The 20,509-nt window shown below is 39.2% G+C and overlaps 1 protein-coding gene across 1 annotated transcript in view; it reads right to left on the bottom strand.

The window, feature by feature from the left end:
* The window catches only part of LOC120051682 (leucine-rich repeat extensin-like protein 2), a 129,344-nt gene that overhangs the window by 39,709 nt on the left and 69,126 nt on the right, over positions 1 to 20,509 (bottom strand). Inside the window, exons 7-9 of the mRNA XM_038998573.1 lie at positions 17,254 to 17,325; positions 16,397 to 16,459; positions 3,927 to 4,107 (exon numbers count right to left, since the gene is read on the bottom strand). Of these exons, the coding sequence (XP_038854501.1) occupies positions 3,927 to 4,107; positions 16,397 to 16,459; positions 17,254 to 17,325 (316 nt within the window). The remainder of the gene's footprint in view (positions 1 to 3,926; positions 4,108 to 16,396; positions 16,460 to 17,253; positions 17,326 to 20,509) is intronic.

The raw sequence follows: 20,509 nt of genomic DNA, 5'->3' as shown, positions 1-20,509 counted from the left end.
GGAATAGTTTGTTAGCAGAAGGGAAAGCTGAGTTTTAGCGGAAGGGAAAGCTGTGTTGTAGCGGAAGGGAAGCTGTGTTGTAGCGGAAGGGAAAGCTGTGTTTTAGCGGAAGGGAAGCTGTGTTTTAGCGGAAGGGAAAGCTGTGTTGTAGCGCAAGGGAAAGCTGTGTTTTAGCGGAAGGGAAAGCTGTGTTTTAGCAGAAGGGAAAGCTGTGTTTTAGCGGAAGGGAAAGCTGTGTTTTAGCAGAAGGGAAAGCTGTGTTTTAGCAGAAGGGAAAGCTGTGTTTTAGCGGAAGGGAAAGCTGTATTTTAGTGGAAGGGAAAGCTGTATTTTAGTGGAAGGGAAAGCTGTGTTTTAGTGGAAGGGAAAGCTGTGTTTTAGTGGAAGGGAAAGCTGTGTTTTAGCGGAAGGGAAAGCTGTGTTTTAGCGGAAGGGAAAGCTGTGTTGTAGCGGAAGGGAAAGCTGTGTTGTAGCGGAAGGGAAAGCTGTGTTGTAGCAGAAGGGAAAGCTGTGTTTTAGCGGAAGGGAAAGCTGTATTTTAGTGGAAGGGAAAGCTGTGTTTTAGTGGAAGGGAAAGCTGTGTTTTAGCGGAAGGGGAAGCTGTGTTTTAGCGGAAGGGAAAGCTGTGTTTTAGCGGAAGGGAAAGCTGTGTTTTAGCGGAAGGGGAAGCTGTGTTTTAGCGGAAGGGAAAGCTGTGTTTTAGCGCAAGGGAAAGCTGTGTTTTAGCAGAAGGGAAAGCTGTGTTGTAGTGGAAGGGAAAGCTGTGTTTTAGTGGAAGGGAAAGCTGTGTTGTAGCGGAAGGGAAAGCTGTGTTTTAGTGGAAGGGAAAGCTGTGTTGTAGTGGAAGGGAAAGCTGTGTTTTAGTGGAAGGGAAGCTGTGTTATAGCGGAAGGGAAAGCTGAGTTTTAGTGGAAGGGAAAGCTGAGTTTCCTTTAAACTCAGCCTGACAGAGATCCTAACTATGTCCACCATTTTAAACTCAGTCCCTGACAGAAGATCCTAACATGTCCACCATTCAACTCAGGCACTGACACGAGGTCCATAACAGTCCACCTTTAAACTCAGCCTGACAGAGTGTCCTAACATTCCACCATTTAAAACTCAGTCCTGACAGAGATCCTAACATGTCCTACATTAAACTCAGCCCTGACAGAGATCCTTCAACATGTCCACCATTTATAACACTCAGTCCCTGACAGAGATCCTAAACATGTCCACCATTAAACCTCAGTCCCTGATAGAGATCCCTAACATGGTCCACCATTTAAACTCAGCCCTGACAGCGATTCCTACAATGTCCACAATTTAAAACACTCAGCCCTGACAGAGATCTCACATGTCCACCATTTTAAAACTCCAGCTCCTGACAGAGATCCTAACATGTCCACCATTTAAAACTCAGCCCTGACAGAGATCCTAACATGTCCACCATTTAAAACTCAGCCCTGACAGAGATCCTAACATGTCCACCATTTAAAACTCAGTCCTGACAGAGATCCAAACATGTCCACCATTTAAACTCAGTCCTGACAGAGATCCTAACATGTCCACCATTTAAAACTCAGTCCTGACAGAGATCCAAACATGTCCACCATTTAAAACTCAGCCCTGACAGAGATCCTAACATGTCCACCATTTAAAACTCAGCCCTGACAGAGGTCCTAACATGTCCACCATTTAAAACTCAGGCCTGAAAGAGATCCTAACATGTCCACCATTTAAAACTCAGCCCTGACAGAGGTCCTAACATGTCCACCATTTAAAACTCAGACCTGACAGAGATCCTAACATGTCCACCATTTAAAACTCAGCCCTGACAGAGGTCCTAACATGTCCACCATTTAAAACTCAGGCCTGAAAGAGATCCTAACATGTCCACCATTTAAAACTCAGCCCTGACAGAGGTCCTAACATGTCCACCATTTAAAACTCAGCCCTGACAGAGATCCTAACATGTCCACCATTTAAAACTCAGTCCTGACAGAGATCCAACATGTCCACCATTTAAAACTCAGTCCTGACAGAGATCCTAACATGTCCACCATTTAAAACTCAGCCCTGACAGAGGTCCTAACATGTCCACCATTTAAAACTCAGGCCTGAAAGAGATCCTAACATGTCCACCAATTAAAACTCAGCCCTGACAGAGGTCCTAACATGTCCACCATTTAAAACTCAGCCCTGACAGAGATCCTAACATGTCCACCATTTAAAATGCAGTCCTGACAGAGATCCTAACATGTCCACAATTTAAAACTCAGCCCTGACAGAGATCCTAACATGTCCACCATTTAAAACTCAGCCCTGACAGAGATCCTAACATGTCCACCATTTAAAACTCAGCCCTGACAGAGGTCCTAACATGTCCACCATTTAAAACTCAGCCCTGACAGAGGTCCTAACATGTCCACCATTTAAAACTCAGGCCTGAAAGAGATCCTAACATGTCCACCATTTAAAACTCAGCCCTGACAGAGGTCCTAACATGTCCACCATTTAAAACTCAGCCCTGACAGAGATCCTAACATGTCCACCATATAAAACTCAGCCCTGACAGAGGTCCTAACATGTCCACCATTTAAAACTCAGCCCTGACAGAGATCCTAACATGTCCACCATATAAAACTCAGCCCTGACAGAGATCCTAACATGTCCACCATTTAAAACTCAGCCCTGACAGAGATCCTAACATGTCCACCATTTAAAACTCAGTCCTGACAGAGATCCTAACATGTCCACCATTTAAAACTCAGGCCTGAAAGAGATCCTAACATGTCCACCATTTAAAACTCAGCCCTGACAGAGGTCCTAACATGTCCACCATTTAAAACTCAGCCCTGACAGAGATCCTAACATGTCCACCATTTAAAACTCAGTCCTAACAGAGATCCAAACATGTCCACCATTTAAAACTCAGCCCTGACAGAGGTCCTAACATGTCCACCATTTAAAACTCAGCCCTGACAGAGGTCCTAACATGTCCACCATTTAAAACTCAGGCCTGAAAGAGATCCTAACATGTCCACCATTTAAAACTCAGCCCTGACAGAGATCCTAACATGTCCACCATTTAAAACTCAGTCCTGACAGAGATCCTAACATGTCCACCATTTAAAACTCAGTCCTGATAGAGATCCAAACATGTCCACCATTTAAAACTCAGCCCTGACAGAGATCCTAACATGTCCACAATTTAAAACTCAGCCCTGACAGAGATCCTAACATGTCCACCATAAAAAACCCAGTCCTGACAGAGATCCTAACATGTCCACCATTTAAAACTCAGCCCTGACAGAGATCCTAACATGTCCACCATTTAAAACTCAGCCCTGACAGAGATCCTAACATGTCCACCATTTAAAACTCAGTCCTGACAGAGATCCAAACATGTCCACCATTTAAAACTCAGTCCTGACAGAGATCCTAACATGTCCACCATTTAAAACTCAGTCCTGACAGAGATCCAAACATGTCCACCATTTAAAACTCAGCCCTGACAGAGATCCTAACATGTCCACCATTTAAAACTCAGCCCTGACAGAGGTCCTAACATGTCCACCATTTAAAACTCAGGCCTGAAAGAGATCCTAACATGTCCACCATTTAAAACTCAGCCCTGACAGAGGTCCTAACATGTCCACCATTTAAAACTCAGCCCTGACAGAGATCCTAACATGTCCACCATTTAAAACTCAGCCCTGACAGAGATCCTAACATGTCCACCATTTAAAACTCAGTCCTGACAGAGATCCTAACATGTCCACCATTTAAAACTCAGTCCTGACAGAGATCCTAACATGTCCAGCTTTTAGACATTCAAGTGTAGCCTGGAGGTGTTTGAAAAAAATAAATAAAAAATAATAATTTTCCATCAAGGAAATTATTAGCTGTCGCCCTTTGATGATTAATGATAGAGTGGGGCTGACCTCTGATCTTACCCTTTAATGTCAGTGGAACCTCCGTAGGTAGGTAGGGGATGTCCACTGCACTCCGACTGCTGGTGGAGTTACCAAGGAGATCCGGGAGAGAGGAGGACACGGACGGAATGGACGGCTTCCTCCTCCACTTCAACATCGGAGGGAAGTCATTGACCACGGGGAACTCATCCTGAATGAGAGGAAAGGTAAGGTAACTTTAATAAAGTTTAGGCACTGTTAGGGAAGCTACACTGAAATCATAGTTTACCAAACTACCATTTACTTTTTCATTAGAAGAATTTAAGCTACATTAAATCTACCCTTAAGAAAAATATAGTTTACTGAACTAAATCTACCCTTAAGAAAAATATAGTTTACTGAACTAAATCTACCCTTAAGAAAAATATAGTTTACTGAACTACATCTACCCTTAAGAAAAATATAGTTTACTGAACTAAACTACCCTAAAGAAAAATATAGTTTACTGAACTAAACTACCCTAAAGAAAAATATAGTTTACTGAACTAAACTACCCTAAAGAAAAATATAGTTTACTGAACTAAACTACCCTAAAGAAAAATATAGTTTACTGAACTAAACTACCCTTAAGATAAATATAGTTTACTGAACTAAACTACCCTTAAGATAAATATAGTTTACTGAACTAAACTACCCTTAAGATAAATATAGTTTACTGAACTAAACTACCCTAAAGAGAAATATAGTTTACTGAACTAAACTACCCTAAAGAGAAATATAGTTTACTGAACTAAACTACCCTAAAGAGAAATATAGTTTACTGAACTAAACTACCCTTAAGATAAATATAGTTTACTGAACTAAACTACCCTAAAGATAAATATAGTTTACTGAACTAAACTACCCTAAAGAAAAATATAGTTTACTGAACTACATCTACCCTTAAGAAAAATATAGTTTACTGAACTACATCTACCCTTAAGAAAAATATAGTTTACTGAACTAAATCTACCCTTAAGAAAAATATAGTTTACTGAACTACATCTACCCTTAAGAAAGAGTAGTCCACTACATGGTTAGCTACACCGCTACATGGTAAAACAGTAGTGTGTAGTTCCAGTAGTTAGCTACACCGCTACATGGTAAAACAGTAGTGTGTAGTTCCAGTAGTTAGCTACACCGCTACATGGTAAAACAGTAGTGTGTAGGTCCAGTGGTTAGCTACACCGCTACATGGTAAAACAGTAGTGTGTAGTTCCAGTAGTTAGCTACACCGCTACATGGTAAAACAGTAGTGTGTTGTTCCAGTTAGCTACACCCCTACATGGCAAATAAATCGAATCAAGTTGTATTTGTCACATGCTTCGTATGCTTACTTACGGGTCCTTTTCAACAATGCAGAGTTAAAGAAAAGGTAAAAAATTTAATAACTACTAGAACGGTGACATGAGGAATAAATACACACTGAATAACGAAACAAAATAAGGAGTAAAAATAACATGGCTATATACAGGAAGTAGAAAATAACATGGCTATATACAGGAAGTAGAAAATAACATGGCTATATACAGGAAGTAGAAAATAACATGGCTATATACAGGAAGTAGAAAACAACATGGCCATATACAGGAAGTAGAAAAAAACATGGCTATATACAGGAAGTACAAAATTCAAAAGGCACTCGCACATCTGAGCAATCTTATTTGCAGGTGCATGGCAACAATTGAACAAGATGAAGGAAAAAGGAAACCGCACACTGCTCACACTGCTCAGAGCTCTGACGAAGGCCGTGTGGCCGATACGTAAGCTTATTAAATATCGGTGATACTATCAAGAGCAGTGTGCGGTTTCGTTTTTCCTTCATTATATACAGGAAGTAGAAAATAACATGGCATACACAGGGAGTACCAGTACCGAGCCGATGTGCAGCGGAACGAGGTAATACCATGGCTATATACGGGGAGTACCATAGATAATAGACAGTAGCAGCAGTATACTGTAGGTAGGGGTAAAGTGACTAGACAACAGGATAGATAAGACAGTAGCAGCAGTATACTGTAGGTAGGGGTAAAGTGACTAGACAACAGGATAGATAATATACAGTAGCAGCAGTATACTGTAGGTAGGGGTAAAGTGACTAGACAACAGGATAGATAATAGACAGTAGCAGCAGTATACTGTAGGTAGGGGTAAAGGATAGATAATAGACAGTAGCAGCAGTATACTGTAGGTAGGGGTAAAGTGACTAGACAACAGGATAGATAATAGACAGTAGCAGCAGTATACTGTAGGTAGAGGTAAAGTGACTAGACAACAGGATAGATAATAGACAGTAGCAGCAGTATACTGTAGGTAGGGGTAAAGGATAGATAATAGACAGTAGCAGCAGTATACTGTAGGTAGGGGTAAAGTGACTAGACAACAGGATAGATAATAGACAGTAGCAGCAGTATACTGTAGGTAGGGGTAAAGTGACTAGACAACAGGATAGATAATAGACAGTAGCAGCAGCGTATGTGGTGAGCGAGTGTGTGGCAAGTAGCCTAGTGGATAGAGCGTTGGACTACTAACTGAAAAGTTGCAAGATCGAATCCCTGAGCTGACATGGTAAACATTTGTCGTTCTGCCCCTCAACAAGGCAGTTAAGTAGTATAGAGTAGAGTAGAGCACAGTATAGTGGAGCATAGTAGAGTATAGCAGAGTGGTGTGAGGCATAGTGGAGCAACGCAGCGTACAGTGGAGTATAGCAGAGTATAGCGGAGTATAGTATTGGTGTGTAGAGTATAGCATCGTAGAGTAGAGCGGGGTGGAGCACGGTGGAGTATAGTAGAGTAGTATGGAGTATAGCAGAGTATAGCAGAGTGGGGTGGCGCATTGTGGGGTGGTATAGAGTTGAGTATAGTAGAGTTGAGTATAGTGGGGTATCGTATAGTGGTGTAGGGTAGAGTATAGGAGTGTGGTGTAGAGTAGTGTAAAGTGGTGTGGTGTAGAGTATAGTATAGTAGTGTAGAGGAGTACAGTGTGGACTATAGTATAGTTGTGTAGAGTAGAGGTATAGAGTACAGCATAGTAGTGTAGAGTATGGCAGTATAGAGTATATTAGTGTAGAGTAGAGCAGTGTAGAGTATAGTAGAGTAGACTATATAGAGTGGTATAGAGTATAGTAGAGTGGAGTATAGTAGAGTAGGGTGGAGTATGTTAGTGTAGACTATAGTATATTGGTGTGGAGTATAGTAGTGTGGGGTATGGTAGTGCATACTATAATATAGTGGTGTAGAGTATAGTGGAGTATAGCAGTGTAGATTATATTACTGTAGAGTTGGGTGGAGTATAGCAGTGTATGGCGGAGTACGGTAGTGTAGACTATAATATGGTGGTGTAGAGTATAGTGGAGTATAGCAGTGTATACTACACTGCTCAAAAAAATAAAGGGAACACTTAAACAACACAATGTAACTCCAAGTCAATCACACTTCTGTGAAATCAAACTGTCCACTTAGGAAGCAACACTGATTGACAATAAATTTCACATGCTGTTGTGCAAATGGAATAGACAAAAGGTGGAAATTATAGGCAATTAGCAAGACACCCCCAATAAAGGAGTGATTCTGCAGGTGGTGACCACAGACCACTTCTCAGTTCCTATGCTTCCTGGCTGATGTTTTGGTCACTTTTGAATGCTGGCGGTGCTCTCACTCTAGTGGTAGCATGAGACGGAGTCTACAACCCACACAAGTGGCTCAGGTAGTGCAGCTCATCCAGGATGGCACATCAATGCGAGCTGTGGCAAGAAGGTTTGCTGTGTCTGTCAGCGTAGTGTCCAGAGCATGGAGGCGCTACCAGGAGACAGGCCAGTACATCAGGAGACGTGGAGGAGGCCGTAGGAGGGCAACAACCCAGCAGCAGGACCGCTACCTCCACCTTTGTGCAAGGAGGAGCACTGCCAGAGCCCTGCAAAATGACCTCCAGCAGGCCACAAATGTGCATGTGTCAGCATATGGTCTCACAAGGGCTCTGAGGATCTCATCTCGGTACCTAATGGCAGTCAGGCTACCTCTGGCGAGCACATGGAGGGCTGTGCGGCCCCACAAAGAAATGCCACCCCACACCATGACTGACCCACCGCCAAACCGGTCATGCTGGAGGATGTTGCAGGCAGCAGAACGTTCTCCACGGCGTCTCCAGACTCGGTCACGTCTGTCACATGTGCTCATGTGCTCAGTGTGAACCTGCTTTCATCTGTGAAGAGCACAGGGCGCCAGTGGCGAATTTGCCAATCTTGGTATTCTCTGGCAAATGCCAAACGTCCTGCACGGTGTTGGGCTGTAAGCACAACCCCCACCTGTGGACGTCGGGCCCTCATACCACCCTCATGGAGTCTGTTTCTGACCGTTTGAGCAGACACATGCACATTTGTGGCCTGCTATTGTGGGGTGGAGTACGATAGTGTAGACTATAGTATAGTGGTGTAGAGTATAACGGTGCAGAGTATGGTAGTATAGCGCAGAGTATGGTAGTGTAGACTATAGTATAGTGGTGTAGAGTATAGTATAGTGGTGTAGACTATAGTATAGTGGTGTAGACTATAGTATAGTGGTGTAGACTATAGTATAGTGGTGTAGACTATAGTATAGTGGTGTAGACTATAGTATAGTGGTGTAGAGTATAGTAGTATAGCGTAGAGTATGGTTGTGTAGACTATAGTATAGTGGTGTAGACTATAGTATAGTGGTGTAGACTATAGTATAGTGGTGTAGAGTATAGTAGTATAGCGTAGAGTATGGTTGTGTAGACTATAGTATAGTGGTGTAGAGTATAGTAGTATAGCGTAGAGTATGGTAGTGTAGACTATAGTATAGTGGTGTAGACTATAGTATAGTGGTGTAGACTATAGTATAGTGGTGTAGACTATAGTATAGTGGTGTAGACTATAGTATAGTGGTGTAGAGTATAGTATAGTAGTATAGCGTAGAGTATAGTGGTGTAGACTATAGTATAGTGGTGTAGAGTATAGTAGTATAGCGTAGAGTATGGTAGTGTAGACTATAGTATAGTGGTGTAGACTATAGTATAGTGGTGTAGACTATAGTATAGTGGTGTAGACTATAGTATAGTGGTGTAGACTATAGTATAGTGGTGTAGACTATAGTATAGTGGTGTAGACTATAGTATAGTGGTGTAGACTATAGTATAGTGGTGTAGACTATAGTATAGTGGTGTAGACTATAGTATAGTGGTGTAGAGTATAGTAGTATAGCGTAGAGTATGGTTGTGTAGACTATAGTATAGTGGTGTAGACTATAGTATAGTGGTGTAGACTATAGTATAGTGGTGTAGAGTATAGTAGTATAGCGTAGAGTATGGTAGTGTAGACTATAGTATAGTGGTGTAGAGTATAGTAGTATAGCGTAGAGTATGGTAGTGTAGACTATAGTATAGTGGTGTAGACTATAGTATAGTGGTGTAGACTATAGTATAGTGGTGTAGACTATAGTATAGTGGTGTAGACTATAGTATAGTGGTGTAGACTATAGTATAGTGGTGTAGAGTATAGTAGTATAGCGTAGAGTATGGTTGTGTAGACTATAGTATAGTGGTGTAGACTATAGTATAGTGGTGTAGACTATAGTATAGTGGTGTAGAGTATAGTAGTATAGCGTAGAGTATGGTAGTGTAGACTATAGTATAGTGGTGTAGAGTATAGTAGTATAGCGTAGAGTATGGTAGTGTAGACTATAGTATAGTGGTGTAGAGTATAGTATAGTGGTGTAGAGTATAGTATAGTGGTGTAGACTATAGTATAGTGGTGTAGACTATAGTATAGTGGTGTAGACTATAGTATAGTGGTGTAGACTATAGTATAGTGGTGTAGACTATAGTATAGTGGTGTAGACTATAGTATAGTGGTGTAGACTATAGTATAGTGGTGTAGACTATAGTATAGTGGTGTAGAGTATAGTATAGTGGTGTAGACTATAGTATAGTGGTGTAGAGTATAGTATAGTGGTGTAGACTATAGTATAGTGGTGTAGACTATAGTATAGTGGTGTAGAGTATAGTATAGTGGTGTAGACTATAGTATGGTGGTGTAGAGTATAGTATAGTGGTGTAGAGTATAGTAGTATAGCGTAGAGTATGGTTGTGTAGACTATAGTATAGTGGTGTAGAGTATAGTAGTATAGCGTAGAGTATGGTAGTGTAGACTATAGTATAGTGGTGTAGAGTATAGTAGTATAGCGTAGAGTATGGTAGTGTAGACTATAGTATAGTGGTGTAGAGTATAGTAGTATAGCGTAGAGTATGGTAGTGTAGACTATAGTATAGTGGTGTAGACTATAGTATAGTGGTGTAGAGTATAGTAGTATAGCGTAGAGTATGGTTGTGTAGACTATAGTATAGTGGTGTAGACTATAGTATAGTGGTGTAGACTATAGTATAGTGGTGTAGACTATAGTATAGTGGTGTAGAGTATAGTAGTATAGCGTAGAGTATGGTAGTGTAGACTATAGTATAGTGGTGTAGACTATAGTATAGTGGTGTAGACTATAGTATAGTGGTGTAGAGTATAGTAGTATAGCGTAGAGTATAGTAGTGTAGAGTATAGTATAGTAGTGTAGACTATAGTATAGTGGTGTAGACTATAGTATAGTGGTGTAGACTATAGTATAGTGGTGTAGACTATAGTATAGTGGTGTAGAGTATGGTATAGTAGTGTAGACTATAGTATAGTGGTGTAGACTATAGTATAGTGGTGTAGACTATAGTATAGTGGTGTAGACTATAGTATAGTGGTGTAGAGTATAGTAGTATAGCGTAGAGTATGGTAGTGTAGACTATAGTATAGTGGTGTAGAGTATAGTGGTGTAGACTATAGTATAGTGGTGTAGAGTATAGTAGTATAGCGTAGAGTATGGTTGTGTAGACTATAGTATAGTGGTGTAGAGTATAGTATAGTGGTGTAGACTATAGTATAGTGGTGTAGACTATAGTATAGTGGTGTAGAGTATAGTATAGTGGTGTAGACTATAGTATAGTGGTGTAGAGTATAGTAGTATAGCGTAGAGTATGGTTGTGTAGACTATAGTATAGTGGTGTAGAGTATAGTAGTGTAGACTATAGTATAGTGGTGTAGAGTATAGTATGGTTGTGTAGACTATAGTATAGTGGTGTAGAGTATAGTATAGTGGTGTAGACTATAGTATAGTAGTATAGCGTAGAGTATAGTGGTGTAGACTATAGTATAGTGGTGTAGAGTATAGTATAGTGGTGTAGACTATAGTATAGTGGTGTAGACTATAGTATAGTGGTGTAGACTATAGTATAGTGGTGTAGACTATAGTATAGTGGTGTAGACTATAGTATAGTGGTGTAGACTATAGTATAGTGGTGTAGACTATAGTATAGTGGTGTAGACTATAGTATAGTGGTGTAGAGTATGGTATAGTGGTGTAGACTATAGTATAGTGGTGTAGACTATAGTATAGTGGTGTAGACTATAGTATAGTGGTGTAGACTATAGTATAGTGGTGTAGACTATAGTATAGTGGTGTAGACTATAGTATAGTGGTGTAGAGTATGGTATAGTGGTGTAGACTATAGTATAGTGGTGTAGACTATAGTATAGTGGTGTAGACTATAGTATAGTGGTGTAGACTATAGTATAGTGGTGTAGACTATAGTATAGTGGTGTAGACTATAGTATAGTGGTGTAGAGTATGGTATAGTGGTGTAGACTATAGTATAGTGGTGTAGACTATAGTATAGTGGTGTAGACTATAGTATAGTGGTGTAGACTATAGTATAGTGGTGTAGACTATAGTATAGTGGTGTAGACTATAGTATAGTGGTGTAGACTATAGTATAGTGGTGTAGACTATAGTATAGTGGTGTAGACTATAGTATAGTGGTGTAGACTATAGTATAGTGGTGTAGACTATAGTATAGTGGTGTAGACTATAGTATAGTGGTGTAGAGTATGGTATAGTGGTGTAGACTATAGTATAGTGGTGTAGACTATAGTATAGTGGTGTAGACTATAGTATAGTGGTGTAGACTATAGTATAGTGGTGTAGACTATAGTATAGTGGTGTAGACTATAGTATAGTGGTGTAGAGTATGGTATAGTGGTGTAGACTATAGTATAGTGGTGTAGACTATAGTATAGTGGTGTAGACTATAGTATAGTGGTGTAGACTATAGTATAGTGGTGTAGACTATAGTATAGTGGTGTAGACTATAGTATAGTGGTGTAGACTATAGTATAGTGGTGTAGACTATAGTATAGTGGTGTAGAGTATGGTATAGTGGTGTAGACTATAGTATAGTGGTGTAGACTATAGTATAGTGGTGTAGACTATAGTATAGTGGTGTAGACTATAGTATAGTGGTGTAGACTATAGTATAGTGGTGTAGACTATAGTATAGTGGTGTAGACTATAGTATAGTGGTGTAGACTATAGTATAGTGGTGTAGACTATAGTATAGTGGTGTAGAGTATGGTATAGTGGTGTAGACTATAGTATAGTGGTGTAGACTATAGTATAGTGGTGTAGACTATAGTATAGTGGTGTAGACTATAGTATAGTGGTGTAGACTATAGTATAGTGGTGTAGACTATAGTATAGTGGTGTAGAGTATGGTATAGTGGTGTAGACTATAGTATAGTGGTGTAGACTATAGTATAGTGGTGTAGACTATAGTATAGTGGTGTAGACTATAGTAGACTATAGTATAGTGGTGTAGACTATAGTATAGTGGTGTAGACTATAGTATAGTGGTGTAGACTATAGTATAGTGGTGTAGAGTATAGTAGTATAGCGTAGAGTATGGTTGTGTAGACTATAGTATAGTGGTGTAGAGTATAGTAGTATAGCGTAGAGTATAGTGGTGTAGACTATAGTATAGTGGTGTAGACTATAGTATAGTGGTGTAGAGTATAGTGGTGTAGACTATAGTATAGTGGTGTAGAGTATAGTAGTATAGCGTAGAGTATGGTTGTGTAGACTATAGTATAGTGGTGTAGACTATAGTATAGTGGTGTAGACTATAGTATAGTGGTGTAGACTATAGTATAGTGGTGTAGAGTATAGTATAGTGGTGTAGACTATAGTATAGTGGTGTAGACTATAGTATAGTGGTGTAGACTATAGTATAGTGGTGTAGACTATAGTATAGTGGTGTAGAGTATGGTATAGTGGTGTAGACTATAGTATAGTGGTGTAGACTATAGTATAGTGGTGTAGACTATAGTATAGTGGTGTAGACTATAGTATAGTGGTGTAGACTATAGTATAGTGGTGTAGACTATAGTATAGTGGTGTAGAGTATGGTATAGTGGTGTAGACTATAGTATAGTGGTGTAGACTATAGTATAGTGGTGTAGACTATAGTATAGTGGTGTAGACTATAGTATAGTGGTGTAGACTATAGTATAGTGGTGTAGACTATAGTATAGTGGTGTAGACTATAGTATAGTGGTGTAGACTATAGTATAGTGGTGTAGACTATAGTATAGTGGTGTAGACTATAGTATAGTGGTGTAGACTATAGTATAGTGGTGTAGACTATAGTATAGTGGTGTAGACTATAGTATAGTGGTGTAGACTATAGTATAGTGGTGTAGACTATAGTATAGTGGTGTAGACTATAGTATAGTGGTGTAGACTATAGTATAGTGGTGTAGACTATAGTATAGTGGTGTAGACTATAGTATAGTGGTGTAGACTATAGTATAGTGGTGTAGACTATAGTATAGTGGTGTAGACTATAGTATAGTGGTGTAGACTATAGTATAGTGGTGTAGACTATAGTATAGTGGTGTAGACTATAGTATAGTGGTGTAGACTATAGTATAGTGGTGTAGACTATAGTATAGTGGTGTAGACTATAGTATAGTGGTGTAGACTATAGTATAGTGGTGTAGACTATAGTATAGTGGTGTAGACTATAGTATAGTGGTGTAGAGTATGGTATAGTGGTGTAGACTATAGTATAGTGGTGTAGAGTATGGTATAGTGGTGTAGACTATAGTATAGTGGTGTAGACTATAGTAGTATAGCGTAGAGTATAGTGGTGTAGACTATAGTATAGTGGTGTAGACTATAGTATAGTGGTGTAGACTATAGTATAGTGGTGTAGACTATAGTATAGTGGTGTAGACTATAGTATAGTGGTGTAGACTATAGTATAGTGGTGTAGAGTATGGTATAGTGGTGTAGACTATAGTATAGTGGTGTAGACTATAGTATAGTGGTGTAGACTATAGTATAGTGGTGTAGACTATAGTATAGTGGTGTATAGTATAGTATAGTGGTGTATCATATAGTATAGTGGTGTATTGTATAGTATAGTGGTGTATCATATAGTATAGTGGTGTATCATATAGTATAGTATAGTGGTGTATCATATAGTATAGTATAGTGGTGTATCATATAGTATAGTGGTGTATCATATAGTATAGTGGTGTATCATATAGTATAGTGGTGTATCATATAGTATAGTATAGTATAGTGGTGTAGACTATAGTATAGTGGTGTAGACTATAGTATAGTGGTGTAGACTATAGTATAGTGGTGTAGAGTATGGTATAGTGGTGTAGACTATAGTATAGTGGTGTAGACTATAGTATAGTGGTGTAGACTATAGTATAGTGGTGTAGACTATAGTATAGTGGTGTAGACTATAGTATAGTGGTGTAGAGTATAGTAGTATAGCGTAGAGTATGGTAGTGTAGACTATAGTATAGTGGTGTAGACTATAGTATAGTGGTGTAGACTATAGTATAGTGGTGTAGAGTATAGTAGTATAGCGTAGAGTATAGTGGTGTAGACTATAGTATAGTGGTGTAGAGTATAGTAGTATAGCGTAGAGTATGGTAGTGTAGACTATAGTATAGTGGTGTAGACTATAGTATAGTGGTGTAGACTATAGTATAGTGGTGTAGACTATAGTATAGTGGTGTAGACTATAGTATAGTGGTGTAGACTATAGTATAGTGGTGTAGAGTATGGTATAGTGGTGTAGACTATAGTATAGTGGTGTAGACTATAGTATAGTGGTGTAGACTATAGTATAGTGGTGTAGACTATAGTATAGTGGTGTAGACTATAGTATAGTGGTGTAGACTATAGTATAGTGGTGTAGAGTATAGTATAGTGGTGTAGACTATAGTATAGTGGTGTAGACTATAGTATAGTGGTGTAGACTATAGTATAGTGGTGTAGAGTATGGTATAGTGGTGTAGACTATAGTATAGTGGTGTAGAGTATAGTATAGTGGTGTAGACTATAGTATAGTGGTGTAGACTATAGTATAGTGGTGTAGAGTATGGTATAGTGGTGTAGACTATAGTATAGTGGTGTAGACTATAGTATAGTGGTGTAGACTATAGTATAGTGGTGTAGACTATAGTATAGTGGTGTAGAGTATGGTATAGTGGTGTAGACTATAGTATAGTGGTGTAGACTATAGTATAGTGGTGTAGACTATAGTATAGTGGTGTAGACTATAGTATAGTGGTGTAGACTATAGTATAGTGGTGTAGACTATAGTATAGTGGTGTAGAGTATGGTATAGTGGTGTAGACTATAGTATAGTGGTGTAGACTATAGTATAGTGGTGTAGACTATAGTATAGTGGTGTAGACTATAGTATAGTGGTGTAGACTATAGTATAGTGGTGTAGACTATAGTATAGTGGTGTAGAGTATGGTATAGTGGTGTAGACTATAGTATAGTAGTGTAGACTATAGTATAGTGGTGTAGACTATAGTATAGTGGTGTAGACTATAGTATAGTGGTGTAGACTATAGTATAGTGGTGTAGAGTATAGTAGTATAGCGTAGAGTATGGTTGTGTAGACTATAGTATAGTGGTGTAGAGTATAGTATAGTGGTGTAGACTATAGTATAGTGGTGTAGAGTATAGTATAGTGGTGTAGACTATAGTATAGTGGTGTAGAGTATGGTAGTGTAGACTATAGTATAGTGGTGTAGAGTATAGTAGTGTAGAGTATAGTTGTGTAGACTATAGTATAGTGGTGTAGAGTATAGTAGTATAGCGTAGAGTATAGTGGTGTAGACTATAGTATAGTGGTGTAGAGTATAGTAGTATAGCGTAGAGTAGAGTAGAGTAGAGTAGAGTAGAGTAGAGTAGAGTAGAGCAGTATAGAGTAGAGTAGAGTAGAGTAGAGTAGAGTATAGCAGTATAGAGTAGAGTAGAGTAGAGTAGAGTATAGCAGTATAGAGTAGAGTAGAGTAGAGTAGAGTAGAGTAGAGTAGAGTAGAGTATAGCAGTATAGCGTAGAGTATGGTAGTGTAGACTATAGTATAGTAGTGTACAGTAGTGTAGAGTATAGTAGTGTGGACTATAGTATGGAAGTGTATACTATAGTAGAGTATGGTAGAGTAGAGTAGAGTAGTGTAGAGTAGTGTAGTGTAGTGTAGAGTAGAGTAGTGTGGTGTAGTTTAGTGTGGTGTAGTGTAGTGTAGAGGCTGGGCTTACCATAGATAGTAAGCTAGGCTCCTCCAAGTACTGCTTCAGGCTAAGGCTTTTCTTCCCATTCACCTATGGAGGAAAATAAGGGTACACTGTAACTACACTTAATGTAAATGTACGCACGTAAGACTGTCAATCGCTTTGTATTCAAAAAAACTCTGCTAAACGTCATATATTATATTATTACATTGGTTCTCTATTGATTTGGATCCACATTAGTCGACGCCAATGGAGACAGCTAGTCTTACTGGGGTCCGAGACATACCGAAAAAGACAATACAGACAAAAGACTTTAAAATTGACATACATGTAAAACGTTAACATGTAGTGTGTGTGTGTGTGTGTGTGTGTGTGTGTGTGTGTGTGTGTGTGTGTGTGTGTGTGTATCTATCAGTTACATGCAGTGCTGTGAAAAAGTATTTGTCCACTTTCTGATTTGCTACTTTTGCACATTTTTTATACTGGACAGACCTCTCCCCATCTTTACAACCATTGAATCTATATGTTTTGACCATGACAGTTTACAATCTAAGGTAACACCAAGTAATTTAGTCTCCTCAACTTGTTCAACAGCCACACCATTCATTACCAGATTCAGCTGAGGTCTAGAACTTAGGGAATGATTTGTACCAAATACAATGTTCTTAGTTTCAGAGATGTTCAGGACCAGTTTATTACTGGCCACCCATTCCAAAACATAACTACATTGTAAGTACACTACATGAATTTAACAATGGTATCTCGTCATAGAGCGGTATTGCAAAACATGTCTAGTGTAGCAGACACTTTCCTACAAAGTGGCCCACATGGGAATTGAACCCACAACCTTGAGCCTTGTGGACCGTGAGGAGGTTATTTCTCACCTGAAGGTGTGTGCAGATCCTCCTGAGGACGTCGTAGACACTGTCTCGAGACAGCAAGGACACAAACACATACTGCAAGACAGAACAAGACACTAAAAAAACAACACAAACTCAACCTCTATTGTAGTCTAGAACTCAAGCTCTATAGTAGTCTAGAACTCAAGCTCTATAGTAGTCTAGAACTCAAGCTCTATAGTAGTCTAGAACTCAAGCTCTATAGTAGTCTAGAACTCAAGCTCTATAGTAGTCTAGAACGCAAGCTCTATAGTAGTCTAGAACGCAAGCTCTATAGTAGTCTAGAACGCAAGCTCTATAGTAGTCTAGAACGCAAGCTCTATAGTAGTCTAGAACTCAAGCTCTACAGTAGTCTAGAACTCAAGCTCTACTGTAGTCTAGAACTCAAGCTCTACAGTAGTCTAGAACTCAAGCTCTACTGTAGTCTAGAACTCAAGCTCTATAGTAGTCTAGAACTCAAGCTCTATAGTAGTCTAGAACTCAAGCTCTACAGTAGTCTAGAACTCAAGCTCTACAGTAGTCTAGAACTCAAGCTCTACAGTAGTCTAGAACTCAAGCTCTACAGTAGTCTAGAACTCAAGCTCTACAGTAGTCTAGAACTCAAGCTCTACAGTAGTCTAGAACTCAAGCTCTACAGTAGTCTAGAACTCAAGCTCTACAGTAGTCTAGAACTCAAGCTCTACAGTAGTCTAGAACTCAAACTCTACAGTAGTCTAGAACTCAAACTCTACAGTAGTCTAGAACTCAAACTCTACAGTAGTCTAGAACTCAAGCTCTACAGTAGTCTAGAACTCAAGCTCTACAGTAGTCTAGAACTCAAGCTCTACAGTAGTCTAGAACTCAAGCTCTATAGTAGTCTAGAACTCAAGCTCTATAGTAGTCTAGAACTCAAGCTCTATAGTAGTCTAGAACTCAAGCTCTACAGTAGTCTAGAACTCAAGCTCTACAGTAGTCTAGAACTCAAGCTCTACAGTAGTCTAGAACTCAAGCTCTACAGTAGTCTAGAACTCAAGCTCTACAGTAGTCTAGAACTCAAGCTCTACAGTAGTTTAGAACTCAAGCTCTACTGTAGTCTAGAACTCAAGCTCTACAGTAGTCTAGAACTCAAGCTCTACAGTAGTCTAGAACTCAAGCTCTATAGTAGTCTAGAACTCAAGCTCTACAGTAGTCTAGAACTCAAGCTCTACTGTAGTCTAGAACTCAAGCTCTATTGTAGTCTAGAACTCAAGCTCTATTGTAGTCTAGAACTCAAGCTCTATTGTAGTCTAGAACTCAAGCTCTATTGTAGTCTAGAACTCAAGCTCTATTGTAGTCTAGAACTCAAGCTCTATTGTAGTCTAGAACTCAAGCTCTACTGTAGTCTAGAACTCAAGCTCTACAGTAGTCTAGAACTCAAGCTCTATAGTAGTCTAGAACTCAAGCTCTATAGTAGTCTAGAACTCAAGCTCTATAGTAGTCTAGAACTCAAGCTCTATAGTAGTCTAGAACTCAAGCTCTATAGTAGTCTAGAACTCAAGCTCTATAGTAGTCTAGAACTCAAGCTCTACAGTAGTCTAGAACTCAAGCTCTACAGTAGTCTAGAACTCAAGCTCTACAGTAGTCTAGAACTCAAGCTCTACAGTAGTCTAGAACTCAAGCTCTACAGTAGTCTAGAACTCAAGCTCTATAGTAGTCTAGAACTTAAGCTCTATAGTAGTCTAGAACTCAAGCTCTATAGTAGTCTAGAACTTAAGCTCTATTGTAGTCTAGAACTCAAGCTCTATAGTAGTCTAGAACTCAAGCTCTATAGTAGTCTAGAACTCAAGCTCTATAGTAGTCTAGAACTCAAGCTCTATTGTAGTCTAGAACTCAAGCTCTACAGTAGTCTAGAACTTAAGCTATATCATATTCTAGAACTTAAGCTCTACAGTAGTCTAGAACTTAAGCTCTATTGTAGTCTAGAACTCAAGCTCTATAGTAGTCTAGAACTCAAGCTCTACAGTAGTCTAGAACTCAAGCTCTATAGTAGTCTAGAACTCAAGCTCTATTGTAGTCTAGAACTCAAGCTCTACAGTAGTCTAGAACTTAAGCTCTATAGTAGTCTAGAACTTAAGCTCTATAGTAGTCTAGAACTCAAGCTATATCATAGTCTAGAACTTAAGCTCTACAGTAGTCTAGAACTTAAGCTCTATTGTAGTCTAGAACTCAAGCTCTACAGTAGTCTAGAACTCAAGCTCTACAGTAGTCTAGAACTCAAGCTCTACAGTAGTCTAGAACTCAAGCTCTACAGTAGTCTAGAACTCAAGCTCTATAGTAATCTAGAACTTAAGCTCTATAGTAGTCTAGAACTCAAGCTCTATAGTAGTCTAGAACTTAAGCTCTATTGTAGTCTAGAACTCAAGCTCTATAGTAGTCTAGAACTCAAGCTCTATAGTAGTCTAGAACTCAAGCTCTATAGTAGTCTAGAACTCAAGCTCTATTGTAGTCTAGAACTCAAGCTCTACAGTAGTCTAGAACTTAAGCTATATCATAGTCTAGAACTTAAGCTCTACAGTAGTCTAGAACTTAAGCTCTATTGTAGTCTAGAACTCAAGCTCTACAGTAGTCTAGAACTTAAGCTCTACAGTAGTCTAGAACTCAAGCTCTATAGTAGTCTAGAACTCAAGCTCTATAGTAGTCTAGAACTCAAGCTCTATAGTAGTCTAGAACTCAAGCTCTATAGTAGTCTAGAACTCAAGCTCTATAGTAGTCTAGAACTCAAGCTCTACAGTAGTCTAGAACTCAAGCTCTATAGTAGTCTAGAACTCAAGCTCTACAGTAGTCTAGAACTCAAGCTCTACAGTAGTCTAGAACTCAAGCTCTACAGTAGTCTAGAACTCAAGCTCTACAGTAGTCTAGAACTCAAGCTCTATAGTAGTCTAGAACGCAAGCTCTATAGTAGTCTAGAACTCAAGCTCTATTGTAGTCTAGAACTCAAGCTCTACAGTAGTCTAGAACTTAAGCTCTATAGTAGTCTAGAACTTAAGCTCTATAGTAGTCTAGAACTCAAGCTATATCATAGTCTAGAACTTAAGCTCTACAGTAGTCTAGAACTTAAGCTCTATTGTAGTCTAGAACTCAAGCTCTACAGTAGTCTAGAACTTAAGCTCTACAGTAGTCTAGAACTCAAGCTCTATAGTAGTCTAGAACTCAAGCTCTATAGTAGTCTAGAACTCAAGCTCTATAGTAGTCTAGAACTCAAGCTCTATAGTAGTCTAGAACT

The sequence above is a fragment of the Salvelinus namaycush genome, chromosome 8 (assembly GCF_016432855.1).
Source record: "Salvelinus namaycush isolate Seneca chromosome 8, SaNama_1.0, whole genome shotgun sequence".
Taxonomy (NCBI): Eukaryota; Metazoa; Chordata; class Actinopteri; order Salmoniformes; family Salmonidae; genus Salvelinus; species Salvelinus namaycush.
The sequence above is the reverse complement of the archived record's forward strand: the minus strand, read 5'-3'. Positions and strand labels throughout refer to the sequence as shown.